General features: G+C 46.3%; 3 protein-coding genes across 4 annotated transcripts in view; 2 read left to right on the top strand and 1 right to left on the bottom strand.

Annotated features, from left to right (window-relative positions):
• LOC149290465 (uncharacterized) overlaps window positions 1-15,780 on the top strand; it is a 200,153-nt gene that overhangs the window by 36,227 nt on the left and 148,146 nt on the right. The window lies entirely within an intron of this gene.
• Window positions 1-15,780, top strand: part of LOC149290470 (uncharacterized) — a 165,415-nt gene that overhangs the window by 131,974 nt on the left and 17,661 nt on the right. Inside the window, exon 1 of one of the 2 annotated variants that reach the window (XM_089489214.1) lies at window positions 14,068-14,101. The exons of the other annotated variant lie outside the window; for it this stretch is intronic. The gene's annotated coding sequence lies outside the window, so the exon portion shown is untranslated. Of the gene's footprint in view, window positions 1-14,067; window positions 14,102-15,780 lie in introns of those variants that run through there. 2 annotated transcript variants of the gene reach the window in all.
• Window positions 861-9,770, bottom strand: LOC149290471 (uncharacterized). The gene is made up of 4 exons (XM_089489219.1): window positions 9,668-9,770; window positions 8,607-8,772; window positions 7,636-7,756; window positions 861-2,352 (listed from the first exon to the last, which is right to left on the bottom strand). Exons 2-4 carry the CDS (start codon window positions 8,679-8,681, stop codon window positions 1,787-1,789), a joined length of 762 nt encoding a protein of 253 aa, XP_089345345.1. The 5' UTR covers window positions 8,682-8,772; window positions 9,668-9,770; the 3' UTR covers window positions 861-1,786.

Below are 15,780 nucleotides of genomic sequence, written 5' to 3'. Positions count from 1 at the left end.
TTTCCCCCCACCCAGACAGAGCCCCCTCCCCCCAGAGAAAATGTCCCCCCCCAAAAAAAATAATAATGTTGTTTCCAATGCTATTGAACCCTATACTGTGTGATGCTTTGTATTTGGCACAAAACTCTTCCCTAAATGAGTCATCAGAAGGGAGGGTCTCTCCTCTGCCCCACTTTCCAGGAAGGAGGGGGCTCCTCAAACTCCTTTTTACCTTTGAATCCCCCTCCCCTCCATGGCCACACCTCTCTCCAAGGGTCTCCCCTTTCCTCTTTTCTCAAAATAACCTCCCAAGTACCTGGGCCCCAAGGAATCCCCAGAGGAGGGGGCAAGGAAGGGAGAGTAGGCCTGGCAGGCTCCCTGCCTTTCTTTGGGGGGAGGAGATCGGGGTTTCCGTCCTTCTTACATCATCCTCCCCCAGAAGATCCTCCAGCCATTCTGAATGAATCAGGGCTCTCCCCACTTCCCTCCCTCAGAGCAGGCTGTGAGGGCGGCAGATTCAGGGGATGAGACTGTGCATGCACATTTGCCACCAAAGGCCCCTCTTGAGCATGCGCAGGGATGGCAAAGCCCTAGCTGCTGCTGCTTATTCCATTGTCGGCATTTGGAAGAAGGGAAGGACTACACCCTTCCTTCCTTTTTCCTTCCTTCCTTCCGGAATGGAGCCCAAGCTGCAGAGCTGGACTCAGGAGGGAAAGGCTGTGAAGACTCTGCTTCGTACATACAGATCTCTATCTCTCTCTCTCTATGTGTGTGTGTGTGTGTGTGTGTGTGTGTTTGCCTCTGCTGCTCATATGGCTGGGAATGGAGCTGAGGACTGAGAAGAGAAGAAAGGGTCAGTTTTGTGCAAATTCAGAACTTATATGCATCAATGAGTCCATTGTGTTGAAATAACAAAGAACTTTATTAAGAACACAATGGCAGGATACAGACTGCCCAAAAAGGGCGGTCTCCCGCCATCCTAGTTTGCTCCGCAAGGGACCCAAAGTGAACGAACCGCACGGTTCTGTCACAGAACAAAAAGAACCCTCAAAAAGCAGGTTCTTCTTGTGGTGCCTTTGTGACGCCGCTAGGCACAAATGGCATGCTTGCGGTGTCACAAAGGCACCAGGACATGCATACGCTACGCGTCTGTCGCGTCAAAATGGCAGCACCCGTGTTTACAGGGCGCTGCCATTTTGACGCCCCCATCACGTGCTAGGAGGCCGGTATGGACACTACGTTCTCGGTCAAACCCTAGCACGTGACGGGGGCTGTGCAAAGGCCCATTCAAATCAGGCCAGAGTCAGAAATTCAGCATTACAGTCAGAACTGCCGACCCCAAGCCAAATAATACATTAAAACCCCAAAACCTAAAACTCCACCCTCTTCTAAACCTAGCCACCACCTCCAATTCCCACAGTCAATGGCCCACAGGTAACAAGGCTACCTTTGTCATTCCCAGAAACTAGTCCCCTTTTTGTTAATACCTTCCCCCCAACTTTCTTCAGCTAACATCCCACATATTCCAAAGGCTATCAATCAAATAATTATTCTAGCCAACTACAACAAATCCCACCCTTTATCTAGCTAGGCCATTCTACAACCCATAATCCCCAGTCAAATTTATAAACTAAAGCAATGATCTACACTAATAGCAATTAAAAGCTAAAATTAAGAAAATATAATGTTAAAACATAAAGACATATGGACAGACAAACCTAACACACAAATCACAAGGGCCTTTCCTTATCACCACAGGAATAAAAACATATTCTTTGTAGTCCTTCTTCACAAAAATAATGTTAGTTCATTTCTGGGAGTTGTGTGGCTTCTTCCCTGTGTGGCCTTTGTGATGGCTTACTAGGTATGACCTCCAAGAAAAACATTTCCCACAATGCTGGCATTTGTGTGGCTTCTCTCCCATGTGGACTCTCTGATGTAACACTAGGTGTGACTTTGAAGAAAACCATTTTCCACAGTGCTGGCATTTGTATGGCTTCTCTCCAGTGTGGACTCTCTTGTGTATCACTAGGATTGACTTCTGAGAAAAACATTTCCCACAATGCTGGCATTTGTATGGCTTCTCTCCTGTGTGGACTCTCTGATGTCTCACTAGGTTTGACTTCGAAGAAAAACATTTCCCACAATGCTGGCATTTGTATGGCTTCTCTCCTGTGTGGACTCTCTGATGTGTCACTAGGTTTGACTTCAAAGAAAAACATTTCCCACAATGCTGGCATTTGTGTGGCTTCGCTCCTGTGTGGACTCTCAGATGCTTGACAAGGACTGACTTGTAAGCAAAATGTTTCCCACAATGCTGGCATTTATGTGACTTCTTTCTTGTGTGGACTCTCTCATGACTGACATGTTCTTCTGTAAACAAGGACAATGACAGACAAGATTGAATCTCAGCATTAAGAGAGGAAGGTGTTACCCCAACATTTAGCCCCACGTTCACCCCTCCCTATGTGAGATTAAATTAATTTGAGTGTGTTACACATGCACCAAAAGTACGCGCTCCGCACGTACTAGGGTTAGGAAGGGGCATCTATTGTAGACGCCCTTGAACCCTAGTGCGCGCGGAGCACGTACAAAATGGCAGCGTCCTTCCACACGGGCGCCGCCATCTTGATGTTGCAGATGCATAGCATGCGGACGTCGCGCGGTGGAAGTGACGCCACAAGTGCGCGACTAGCGCCTCGTGGCACCACTTCCAGAACGCAGAAAGAAGTGCCATTTTCAAGCTTCTTTTTTGCTCCGTCCGGGAACCACGCGGTTTGGCCGCTGCGGTTCCCGGACGCAGCACCCGGCGGTGCCGGCAAACCGCCGCTTTCAGGTGGTCTGTAACGCGCCATAGTTGGTGTGAGTGACCCGAGCATAACCCTGTTCTGGATGCCCCAAATCCATATAATGATTGTATCCTTACTTCTAGGAGATAGCAAAAAAGAGATTGTAGGTGAACTGCCATAAGGAAATCAGTGGAAGCAGATAGTCAGATAGTTGAGACTGCCATAGAGTGTTGAGTCAGAGCACATGGCATGATGCAAGCTAACTGCAGAGGATGCTTCATGCTGTGTGGCAGAGAGGAGAGCTGGTACATATTTGTTTTCTATTGCATCTCAAGCTAAAGAACCTCCAAGGACTTGGAGGAAATCAATTGTGTCTGTGAGTTATCTTTATGTGTGGAAAGTGGTTAGTGCATTGCCAATACCTATATCTGGAAATTTGCTTCTGTTCTGGCTGTGTTATTATTGAGCTCTGGGAGTGTCGCCTTCAGACTGTGCTATACATTGACTTTGAATGGGACCAGAATTCAGAGCCAAGAAAGACCTGAGAGCTGGTGTGATAATCCTTTTTTGCTGAAGTATTTCCACCAAGCACCCATTTCATTTATTTCAGTTTCAGACAATTCTTTCCTCACACAAAAAACTTTCTAAAGCAACTTAAACCTTTTTGAAAGCTTGGTTTCTGCCCCCAAGCAACAATTTTAGTATAAATATCATCCCCAATGGGCTGTTCTTCAGCGTCAGTCCAGTTGCAGACAGACCCTCTGTTGATTTACATTGCTAAACACCTCTCTACACTCGCCAGCCCCACTTGCCATTGAAGTTACTGTCTTCTCTCCCCATTCTGAACCTGCATCAATTGGATTTGAGATCCATCTAGGTCAGTGATGGCGAAACTATGGCACGCATGCCAGAGGTGGCACTCAGAGCCCTCTCTGTGGGCACGTGTGCCATCACCCCAGCACAGATTTTGCCAGAGTTTGTTACTAGAAAGCCAGAGGGACACGGCAATTTGCAATAAATAAGTGGCTTTTGGGTTGCAGTTTGGGCACTTGGCCTCTAAAAGGTTCACCATCACTGATCTAGGTAATGTATTACCTTTAGCAAAGCCTCACACTATTCACCACTCCCACCTTTGTTACCTAGTTTGTGTGTGTGTGCACGCGAGTGTGAACACGTATATGTATGTGTGTGTGTGTTTTACTTTCCCTCTAAATAAAACACAAAAACCTATTTGAAATGCCTCTGGAGTTCTGTGTGTTTCCCAGCCTGGTATAGTTGGGATGAATCCTGAGGTCACTGTTGCCCTAGTCTCTCCTTTGAGCTAAGTATGAATTTCCCCTAAAATCATAGCACGATGATGGTGAACCTGTTTAGGGTCATGTGCCAGGGGGCGGGGCTTCTGGTCCCTCAGGATGGGGCTGCGTGTTGGGGCGGGGCTTCTGGCCCAGGGGATGTGGCTTCCACCCTCCATGGGCAGGGCTTCCACCCTCTAGGTGGGGCTTCCACTCGCCTTTTTCCTGGCCCCCACTGTCTCTCAGAGACAGCTGGGGGTCAGCAAAGGCCCGTGAGGGGGAGGAGCTATGGGCACAGCCCCAGTCCTCCTCTTCCCGGACCTTTCTTCACCCCAAGGGGCTCTCTGCAGGCCTTTGGGGGTTAGGAAAGGCAAAAGGGGAAGAAGATGATTGGGCAGGCCCCCTCTCTTCCTCACCACAGACCTTTCCCTGCCCTCCAAGTGCCCCGTTTGGGACACCTGGAGGGCAGGAAGGGTAAGTGGAGAGATAGGTGGCTGGGGAGCCCCCCTGCCTCCCTCTCCACGGACCTTTCCCTGCCCTCCAAGTGCCCTGTTTGGGACACTTAGAGGACAGGAAGAGTAAGTGGAGAGGAAGGGGGCTGGGCAGCCCCCCTGCCATCCTCCCCACAGACCTTTCGCTGCTCTCCAAGTGCCATGTTTGGGACACTTGGAGGGGAGGAAGAGTAAGTGGAGAGGAAGGGGGCTGGGCAGCACCCCTGCCATCCTCCCCACAGACCTTTCCCTGCTCTCCAAGTGCTCCGTTTCGGACACTTGGAGGGGAGAAAGAGTAAGTGGGGAGGAAGGGGCTTGGGCAACCCCGTGCCTCCCTCCCCACGGACCTTTCCCTGCCCTCCAAGTGCCTTGTTTGGGACACTTGGAGGGCAGAAAGGATAAGTGGGGAGGAAGGGGGTTGGGCATCCCCCTGCCTCCCTCCCCACAGACCTTTCCCTGCCCTCCAAGTACCCCATTTGGGACACTTGGAGGGCAGGAAGAGTAAGTGGAGAGGAAAGGAGCAGGGCAGCCCCCGTGCCTCCCTCCCCATGGACCTTTCCCTGTTCTCCATGGGCCCCGTTTGGGACACTTGGAGGGCAGGAAGAGTAAGTGGAGAGGAAGGGAGCAGGGCAGCCCCCCTGCCTCCCTCCCCACAGACCTTTCCCTGCCCTCCAAGTGCCCCGTTTGTGATACTTGGAGGGCAGGAAGGATAAGTGGGGAGGAAGGGGGCTGGGCAAAGTGCCACCTCTGGCACGCATGGTATAGGTTCACCATCACTGTCATAGCACTTGTGAGTGTCCTCCCCAGACTCCAGAATTATGAGTGACAAAGAGCCTCTGGAATCAACCATGGAGCTAAGCAAGCTCAGGTTGGAAAAGAAACATTAGTGAAAAAGAAATTTATGTGTTGCCATTTCCTCTCTTCATATACATTGCTCATAATTGCTAAATGATACCCCTAAATATGTCTGAAAACAAGGGTCTGAGCCGGTTCTCACCAATTCAGCTCTTAAAATCTGTGAGGTTGGTGGCTGCCTCCCAATTCCCAAGGCATCTCTCCTGGCCCTTCCCAGAGGTCCCTTCCTCTCCACACAGAGCTAGGTGATCCTGGCTTTGCTCCTGCCTTCCCCTCCTGGCTCCCAGAGGCCTGATCCCCTTTCCTTTCTCCCTCCACTCTCCAACCTTCCCTCTTGCCCATCTGCACTGCTTCCGCATTTCACCTTCATCATCTGTTCCCTGCCTTTCTGTTTTTCACATTCCCTCCTTCTCTCTATCACAGACACACACCCAGAGAGTGTGATGCATAAAAGGGACACTTTGAAGCCCATTTGTTGAGAATGGATGGATAATCAATATACAAAGGATTCATTGGGAAAGGCAGAGCAAGGGGGCTGGGAACTGGACTCGAATTTTGGTGAGGATCAAGCACCAGGGAGCAGCCTTAAAACAGCCTAAAGACATCTCTAAGACAGGGAGGGACTACTATCACATGGGGGGGGGGGGTTCATATTGGCTCCCAGGGGATCTCAGGGACACCCCCACATTGTATTGCCTCATGGAATAATGTTTTGCCCCTCAGTATCCCATTGCATCCCTTTGGGGAAGTGGAGGACGTTTTACCACTGTAGAGCCCTCTCTGATCCATTGCATGGCCAAGGGAGATATTTTCCCCAAGAACCTTCTCCAGCCTCAAAAGGCTGGAAGAGGGACCAAAAAGGATAGGAAACTTGCTCAGCGATGTGCTAAGTACCATTTGGGTGAGAAAAGCATTAATTTCAAGCTTCCTTCCCACAAAATCCTAACTTTCAGAATTAAAAATCCCTTTGCTTGAACCAAAAGGTTTATTGAGAAACTCCGGCAGAAACATCCATTAACACATCTAAGCAATCTCTGAAGAGTCGAAATCTTTTCCCTCCGTTGTTTTCTATCTCCACACTCCTCCCTTTCCTCCCCCTTCAGCCCCCAACCAACCCAGCTGCCAAGGTAGCTCTTGCCTTCTTCTTCCACCGTTCTCATACGTCTCTCCCCCTGGGGCATGCCTGCCACCCAAATCTCACAAACCAGTCAGTTAATAGCCTCCGCAACTGAGTCCCTTCCCCCAAGCCGTTCTAGGCCCCATTATACTTACCAACGACTTAAAACTACTAAGATTTAAACTACTAACAATTCCCCCCTAAACCGCAATATCATTTTGGATGAACCACAGAAGGTGGTTCTGGCAATTGGCAGTTTACGATGGGGTATTTAGTATCCTTATAAAGTGGAGAGCAATAGTGCCTCTCTAAAACACAAATTCAAATATTCTACAGGATGTTGCTATCTCAATTAAACTACACTTGAAAGGGATCTAGGACTCCCAGTAGACCACAAGTTGAACATGGGCCAAGAGTGTGATGCGGCAGCTAAAAAGGCCAATGTCATTCTAGGCTGCATCAATACGAGTATAGTTTCTAGATCAAGGGAAGTAATAGTGCCATTCTATTCAGCTTTGGTCAGGCCTCCCTTGGAATAATCCTATGTCCAGTTCTGACCCCACAATTCAAAAGGATGTTGAAAAGTTTGAAAATGCCCAGAGGAGGGCAGCCAAAGTGGTGAAGGATCTGGAAATCATCAAGCCCTATGAGGAATGGCTTAGAGAGCTGGGTACGTTTAGCCTGGAGAAAAGAAAGTTAAGAGTGGCTATGATATCCATGTTTAAATAGTGGAAAGGGTCGTATTGAGGATGGAACAAGCTTGCTTTTTGCTGCTACAGAGAAAGGGAGACACCACAATGGACGCAAGCCACATAGAAAAAGGTTCCACCTGAACATTAGGAGGAACTTTGGGACAGTAAGAGCTCTTTGACAGTGGAATATACTCCTTTAGAGTTTGGTGGAGTCCTCTTCCTTTGAGGTCTTTAAACAGAGGCTGGATGGTGCTTGGAATGTGTATTCCTGCATGGCAGAAGAGGGTTGAAGTGAATGGCCCTTGTGGTCTATTCCAACTCTATGATTCTATAAGTCTAGTGGAATCATAGCACCATGATAATTTAGCATAAAACGGACTTCAGTCTTCATAGAAAGGAGAATGGATTACGGTTCCTTACCCACAGAGGCCACATTGTGATAATTCTCCATCATCACATAACTGTACATCAGTCTCTGTTCCTTTGTCAACAGTTTCCATTCCTCCTCAGTGAAATATACAGCCACATCTGCAAAGGTCACCTGAAATGGAAAATAGCCCTCATCCAGAGAGTGACTAAACAAAAGGGGAGGAAAGCACATGGTCCATCCCAAATATTATTTCATCACTTCACATTTCAGTCCAGGAAATAAACTTTAAATTCTGTCAGCAAGAAAAAAAGCTACTGCCTTCAAGATCCAGTTTGTCTTGAATCCTTTCAATATAATATACAATATAATACACAATATAATTTAGGCCATGTCTGGGATATAGAGGATGGATTATGATACTCACTATCCCACCACATACAGTACATTTAGCCACCAAAGAATTATAGTGCATTTAGATATTTCTTGCCACATTTCAGAGGCCAAAGTTAATTTTAACAAACTGTTGTGGGGAGCACTGTGGGCTTGAGGGCCACTGGGACCATCCCATATTTAGACCCAGACATGTTCTACCATGTCCCCCAACATTTCACAGATGGGAAAAGGAAGACACATGTGGACAAGCAACACAAAAGGTGGTCAAGATGGCCAAAGTTGTTTATGAAGAAGATCACACAAGCTAGGAAGTGCACAACAGTTTGCTTTTGCTTCAGTCTCCTGGGAAGGGCAATATCCTGCCTCTTTCTTTCCCCTCCTCTCCCCACTTTTGAGTTGATGGGGGGCAAACTGAATGGCATTCAGGAGCTGAAGTGAGCTGAGAAGGGGGAAAGTGGGAGGAGGGGAGACCAACCGGGACATGTTTGGAAGCGCCTGAAAAAGTGGGGCGACAGAGGATTAACCAGGACTGTCTCTGCTAAATTGGGAGAGTATGTTCCCCGCTTGCTTTCATGAACTATCCCAGCAGTGACACAGATGAAACTAATAGTCAAGAACCTCGACTCACCAAAGAGTTCTTGTACGTCTGCATCCTCTTTCTCTGGGAGCCCAACTCCCTCCGCTTGGCCTCTGTGTCGGCCATCAGGTGGGCAGGGGTCCTGGTGGTCAGGCCCTTGGGTCACTTCCAGCAAAAGGTGCCCCAAAGCTGTGTCCAAGGGGCCGAGATGCAGTTCCTGAGAAAAGACACCAGAGATTCAAAAAAGGACGCAAATTGGATCTCCTATAAAGAATCGATGCAAATAGAACTGGTTCTAGAATAAAGACACAAGAAGATCGTAATTATCAGGGTATTATCTTTCATGGTTCTTTTACAGACAATTAAGAAAGCTCTTCCTAATGGATAAAAAACAATCCGGTATTTGCAAATCAGACTCTGATCTAGAACAAGAAATTATGTCAAATAAAGATGCCTTGTTAGCAAGACTTTATAATTGTATTCTTAAAATCTGTACATAAGAGAACATTATTAAAGAAAATGTGATCAGATGGTCTCAAAAATTTGGTTTTGTAATTGAATTAGACCAATGGGAATACACTTGGAAAAAAAGATTGAACTATACTTGCAGCCAAAACATCAAACAGAGAGTTATTATAAAACATTTTGATGGTATGTAACACCAGAGAGAATAAGAAAGATGTATAAGCATTGCAGTAATTTGTGTTGGAAATGTGAAAAGGAGCAGGGCTCAATCTATCAAATGTGGTGGAATTGTGGGAAAGCGATACAATTTTGGAAGTTGATTTATTATTAGTTTCCGGGCCTATTAGTTTCCCAGCACAGTAGAAGGTGTTGATTATAACCTTTAAAAACCTACATGGCTTGGGTCCAACCTATTTGAGGGATCGCCTGCTTCCATATAATCTGCCCCGCACCCTCAGGTCCTCTGGGAGGAATCTATTGCAGCCTTTAAAAACCAGACTGTGTAAATTTACAGCGCTTCATAAATAAAGGTTAATAATAATAATAATAATAATAATGGTACCCTCCTCTCCTTAAAAAAGTATTAAATCCAAAGCAATATTTAAAAAACAGAAAAAACAACAAACAAACAAACAAAATGGACAAACTCTCAAGAGGAATTAGATAGGAGCCTCCTTCTCTCTCTGGAGCCTCAGGAGAGAAAGAGAGGCCTCTGTTCAACTGAGACTCAGAGAAGGTTCTGGAACATTATTCCCCTCAGTCACAAGCAGCACAAAATGGCCATAAGGACACAAAATGGCCTCTGGAACACAAAATGGCTGCCAGAACACAAAATGGCCGCCGGAACACAAAATGGCCGCCAGTACACAAAATGGCCTCTGGAACACAAAATGGCTGCCAGAACACAAAATGGCCTCTGGAACACAAAATGGCCGCCAGAACACAAAATGGCCATGAGAACACAAAATGGCTGCCAGAACACAAAATGGCCGCCAGAACACAAAATGGCCTCTGGAACACAAAATGGCCGCCGGAACACAAAATGGCCTCTGGAACACAAAATGGCCGCCGGAACACAAAATGGCCTCTGGAACACAAAATGGCTGCCTCTTCCTAAGCACTTGGCATTTGGCAGTTTGAGGCCTTCAGGGAACCCAAAAGGGAGGATGAAGGGGCCCCAAAGTCAGAAGGATCCTCAAACAGGATTTCCAAACCTTAACAACACCTGAAATGCCAAACCAAAAGTACATTCCCAGAGTTCCATAGCACTGAGCCATGGCCATTACAGTGGTGCAGAACAAGAAGGCCCAGTGATGGTGGCATTAATGATGATTAAGGTCTGGGGGCAGCTCTATCCTCCCCCCCCCACCAGGCCTGATATCATCATCATCATCCTCATCATCTTTGCTACAACATGAGAGCCACCATTAAAAGCATTGAAATCTCCTTTGGGGAGTCCCACTCTCCCACCTTCACAGAGAGTGGGCCATGCTTAGAAGGACTGCTGGGCCTCCTTCCTCCCCTCCTTAATGGCAGTGGCCAAAGGAAAGCACCAGCAGCAGTAGGCCCAAGCCAGGCCCAGCCAGACCTCAGCGCAGCAGTGAAGCCTAGTGGTTCCAGGCCTTGTCTCTCTGCTGTCGCTTCACTTCACTTCACTCCCCTCTCTCTCCTTCCTTCCTTCCTTCCTCCCTTAATGTCTGTCTGTCTCCTTCTCCCTCTAAAACTCTACTCCTCTCTCACTTTTCTGTGCGCAAAGCTAAATAGAGAAGCTGAAGCTCCGCCTCTTCTTGAAGCTGGCCAATGGGGCAGAGCAGCTGGAAGACCACGCCCACTGCCTCAGACTCACATTTTGTGTTCTGGTGGCCATTTTGTTCTGCTTGTGACTGTGGAGAATATTGTTCCAGAACCTTCTCTGAGGCCTCAGTTAAACAGAGTCCTCTCTTTCTCTCCTGAGGCTCCAGAGAGAGAAGGAGGCCAGGCTCCTTGGGCCAAAAGTGTGACTCTTTGTCTGTCTTTTGTGTCTCTTTTCTGAGAGGGTTTTGTTACACAGTTCTGCTCCATCTGGGGAACATGGGTTTTAAAAGGGGTCAGAAATGGGGAGGATAGTTTTAATACAAGCCTTATTCTTCTTCTTCACAAACATTGGGCTTTGGCTTCTAAGAGGAGGCTTGACCCCCCAAAAAGGCCAAAAGGAGCTCCTTTGGGAGGTTTTAAAAGTCTCCCCAGTTTCCTTATTAATAGATTTTTACGCATGAAGGAAGTTGACAAACCAGACCATCATCTCATATTACCAAGAATGAAACAAACAAATATAGAAACAAACAAACAACAACAAAAATAAGGATTAGACAGAAAAACAAAGTGCTTACTTTTTTTAAAGTAAAACCATTATTAAGAGGGTAAAAACCAGACTTGGGTGCTTCGACCCTTTTACAGCCAGCTCAGGCTGTATCTGTACTGCAGATATATTCCAGTTCGAAACTGTGTTAACTCTCCTGGCTCCATCCTGTGGAATCCTGGGATTTGTAGTTTGTTTTGGCACCAGAGATCCAGAGCCACCCCAAAGCAAGGCTCTCCAGGGCTCTCTTGGCCCTCCTTTGCTTGCGAATACTGACTATCTCAGGGAGTCTCAATATTAGAGCATCAGGAAAACCTTTAGGTATTGTTAAGGTTGGGAAATCCTGTTTGGTGTCACTTCTGACTTTAGGGACTTTACATCCTCCATTATGGGTTTCCTGAAGGCCTCAAACTGCCAACTGTGAAGTGCTAAGGTTGAGGTGGCCATTTTGTGTTCTGGCACCCATTTTGTGGTCCAGCAGCCATTTTGAGACTGGCCCATTGTGACCTCAGTCTGATGTTCCTTACCTGAAGCATTGATAGTGTCCCATTGTGACCTCAGACTGATGCTCCTTACATGAAGGGCTGAGAATGGCCCATTGTGACCTCAGTCTGATGCTCCTTACCTGAAGCATTGATAGTGTCCCATTGTGATCTCAGTCTGATGCTCCTTTCCTGAAGATTGAGACTGGCCCATTGTGATCTCAGACTCAAGCTCCTTGCCTTAAAGATTTAGATAGGACTATTATGAGTTGAGGCTGGTGCTCTTTAGCTGAAGGATTGAGACTGTCCCATTGTGACTTCAGCCTGAAGCACCTTCTCTGAAGGAATGAGAATGGCCCATTGTGACCTAAGGCTGATGCTCCTACCCTCATGCATTGAGTCTGCCCATTTTGATTTCAGGCTGATGCACCTTGCTTGAAGTATTCAGATGGTGCTATTTTTTACTTCAGGTTGCTGCTCCTTACCTTAAGCATTGAGACTGTCCCATTGTAATCTCAGAATCAGAGAATTAGAGAATCATAGAGTTGGAAGAGACCACTGGGGCCATCCAGTCCCCCCTGCCATGGAGGAACTCTCAATCAAAGCATAGTGAGAGATGGCCATCCAGCCCCTATTTAAAAACCTCCAAGGAAGGAGACTCCAATACACTCTGAGGAAGGAGTGTGTTCCAATGTCCCTCCTAATGTTGAGCTGGAATCTCTTTTCCTGGAGCTTGCATCCATTCCTCCGGTTCTTGTTCTCTGGAGCAGCAGAAAACAAGCTTGCTCCCTGCACAATATGGCATCCCTTCAAATATTTAAACAGGGCTGTCATATCACCTCTTAACCTTCACTTCTCCAGGCTAAACATCCACAGTTCCCTAAGTCGTTCCTCATAGGATATGGTTTCCAGACCCTTCACTATTTTAGTCGCCCTCCTTTTGACACACTCCAGTTTCTCAACATCCTTTTTTGAATTGTGGGGCCCAGAACTGGACACAATATTCCAGGTGGGGCCTGACCAGAGTAGAATAGAGTGGGACTATTACTTCCCTTCATCTAGACACTATACTTCTATTGATGGAGGCTAAAATTGCATTTGCCTTGTTAGCTGCTGCATCACACTGTTGACTCATGTTCAACTTGTGGTCTACTTAGACTCCTAGATCCATTTCAGACATAGTTTCATTCAGCCAGGTGTCCCCCATCCTATATCTGTTCATTTCATTTTTCCACCCTTAATGTAGTACGTTACATTTCTCCATGTCGAATTTCATTTTGTTTGCTTTGGCCCGGCTTTCGAGTCTATTCAGGTCATTTTGAATTGTGATCCTGTTCTCTGGGGTATTAGCTACTCCTCCTAATTTGATTTCATCTGCAAATTTGATAAGTATGCCCCCAATTCTGTCATCCAAGTCATTGATAAAGATGTCGAATAGCACTGGGCCCAGGACAGAGCCCCGCTGGACACCCCACTGGTCACTTCTATCCAGGATGAAAAGGACCCACTGTTGAATATCCTTTGGGTTCGGCCAGTCAACCAATGACAAATCCATGTAACAGTTGCCTTGTCCGGCTTGTTTCATGTTTTTGTTTTGTATACTCTTTAATTTGGTTAACTATTGAGGGACATATCTATGAGATTCTATGATATGGGGTGCACTATAAACATTTTAATAAATGAACAGGTGTTGCAATCCTATCTATACATATTATCAGACATAACTCCAGAGAATGTTAGCCTTTTGGATGCCAGAAGGTTCCTCTCATTCTTCAGAGCAAGAAGCAACACTTCAGCTGCCTTCTAGAAGATAAAGAAAAAAGGCTTCCCAAAGAACTGAAGCCTTGAGCAAGTCACACTCTCTCAGCCTCAGAGGATGGACATGGAAACCCACTCTGAAGAAAGCTGCCAAGAAAACCCCTTCAGAGACTCCCATAAGATCACCATAAGACCTGGAAACAAATGGAAGGCAGACCCCAAGAACAACATTGGGAAATAGGTGCAAGCCTTGCCTTGGGAAAGTGTAATGACTGGGCTCCAGTCAATGGAGGTCTTCTTCAGGCAGTAAAGGGAGGTTTATGCAAATGCAGAATGACATCACTGCTACGGAAGGCTCACTTGACCAATCAGAGAGCAAGATGAAGGTTCTTCTGGAAGCTTCCGTGAGAAGGAGATATAAGGCCTGAGAGACCAAGAGACAGTTGGGGGAATTGTGTCGGTTGGAGATCGAGAGAGAGAGAGTTAAAGAGCGGATCTTGGAAGTTAGTCTCAGAATTGGACACTTGAGTTTATTTATTTATTTAATACTTTGTATGAATTGAACATTATATATTTACAAATATTGTACCTGCAAGATTCTTAATATCTTGTATAACTTATATTTAAGTTATATTTCGTTATTTATAATACATACCTCCTTGGAGTACCTATTACTTGACGCTCCTTTTACACGTGTCTTGGCTCAGTTGATGCTTGGGAAGATCAGTAAAGAAGGAGAAATAAGGTTCCTTAACTGGTCCCAGTGTAGGTTAAGGGAAACCCTTTTATAATTCACTGGATGGAGGCAGAGAGAGTTAAGGAAGTTTAAGGGTCTGCTGGGCTAAGAGCCATAATGTCTAAATGTCTAATTAACAATTTGTAAGACACTCTGATAGCCTTTTGGCTGAAGAGAGGAGTATAAAACTATTATTATTATTATTATTATTATTATTATTATTATTATTATTATTATTACAGGGCCGCAGTTTGGCTGCTTGGACCACCGGAGATCATCAAAGTGAGTCAGTTGGAAAAGCCCATCTCACTCCAGAAAATAAAGGTACTTGAGGAGTTTGCACTCTACGTCTTTCTGTAATAATAGCTACAAAACAGATAATAGCATTTGTGAAATTTAGTCTTTTAAAAACAAATAATGCATATTTAAATGCTGCTTTAAAACCTCTTTCCATCTGCCAACTTTGCTCTGGTTTTGGGGGGGAATGAGAAAGTGTTGGGAGGGAGGGACTGCCAACAGAATTAGGAGATGCATTGCAGGCTATGGACAGTTTGTAGCCAAGTAAGGTCCAAAACACACGGCAGCAATAGTCCATATTGAGAGCGCTTTAACTGCCCTGGCCCAGTGCTAGGGAATCCTGGGAAATGGATTTTATTACGGCACCAGAGGTCTCTGAAAGAGAAGGCTCAATGTCTCACAAAACTACATTTCCCAGAATTCCCTAGCACTGAGCCAGAGCAGTTAAAGCAGTCTCAGATTGGATTATTGCTGCAATATTTTTGACTTAGATGACCCTTGGCAAGTCACACTCTCTCCGCCTCAGAGGATGGCAATGGCAACCCCTCACTGAAGAAACCTGCCAAGAAAACCCCATGGTAAGGTTGCTTTAGGGTTGCCATAAGTTTGAATAGAATTGAAGACACACATGAAAAACAGATAAAAGTCTGCAATTATTTCCCAGGTTGTACATGGGAATGGGAGGCAGTGTGGTGCAGTGGTTTGAGTGTTGGGTTACAACTCTGGAGGCCAGAGTCCAGTGCTCCACTCCTCCATGAAACCAGTTGAGTCCCTTGGACAAGAAGCCACACTCTCTCAGCCTCAGGGAAGGCAATGGCAAACCTCCTCTGAACAACTCTTGCCAAGGAAACCCCAGGAGAGGGTCCCCAGAAGTCAACAATGACTTGGAGCCACTCCACAAGAAACGACAAAGACTCAAGAAAGAGACAGCGTGGTTTAGTGGATGTAGAACTGGACTATGACCCTGGAGCCCAGGGTTCGAATGCCCTCTTGGCCATGGAAACGCACTGAGTGACCTTAGGGAAGTCACACTCTCTCAGCCTCAGAGGGAGGCACTTGCAAAACTACTTCTGGACAAATCTTGCCAAGAAAAGCCTGCAAAGGGCTTTCCTTACGGTTGCCATAAGTCAGAAACAATTTGAAAGCACA

Source organism: Sceloporus occidentalis, unplaced genomic scaffold (assembly GCF_023333645.1).
Source record: "Sceloporus occidentalis isolate IW3139 unplaced genomic scaffold, rSceOcc1.0.p SCAF_39, whole genome shotgun sequence".
In the NCBI taxonomy this organism is placed as follows: Eukaryota; Metazoa; Chordata; class Lepidosauria; order Squamata; family Phrynosomatidae; genus Sceloporus; species Sceloporus occidentalis.
This window is presented reverse-complemented; position numbering and strand designations above follow the sequence as displayed.

Excerpts from the sequence above, each read along its gene's own strand:
- LOC149290471 (XM_089489219.1), bottom strand. The coding sequence starts at position 8,681 with ATGGCCGACACAGAGGCCAAGCGGAGGGAGTTGGGCTCCCAGAGAAAG. Across the intron at positions 7,757-8,606 it reads AGACGTACAAGAACTCTTTG|GTGACCTTTGCAGATGTGGC; the intron begins GTGAGTCGAGGT and ends TTTCCATTTCAG. Across the intron at positions 2,353-7,635 it reads TCACAATGTGGCCTCTGTGG|AAGAACATGTCAGTCATGAG; the intron begins GTAAGGAACCGT and ends CCTTGTTTACAG.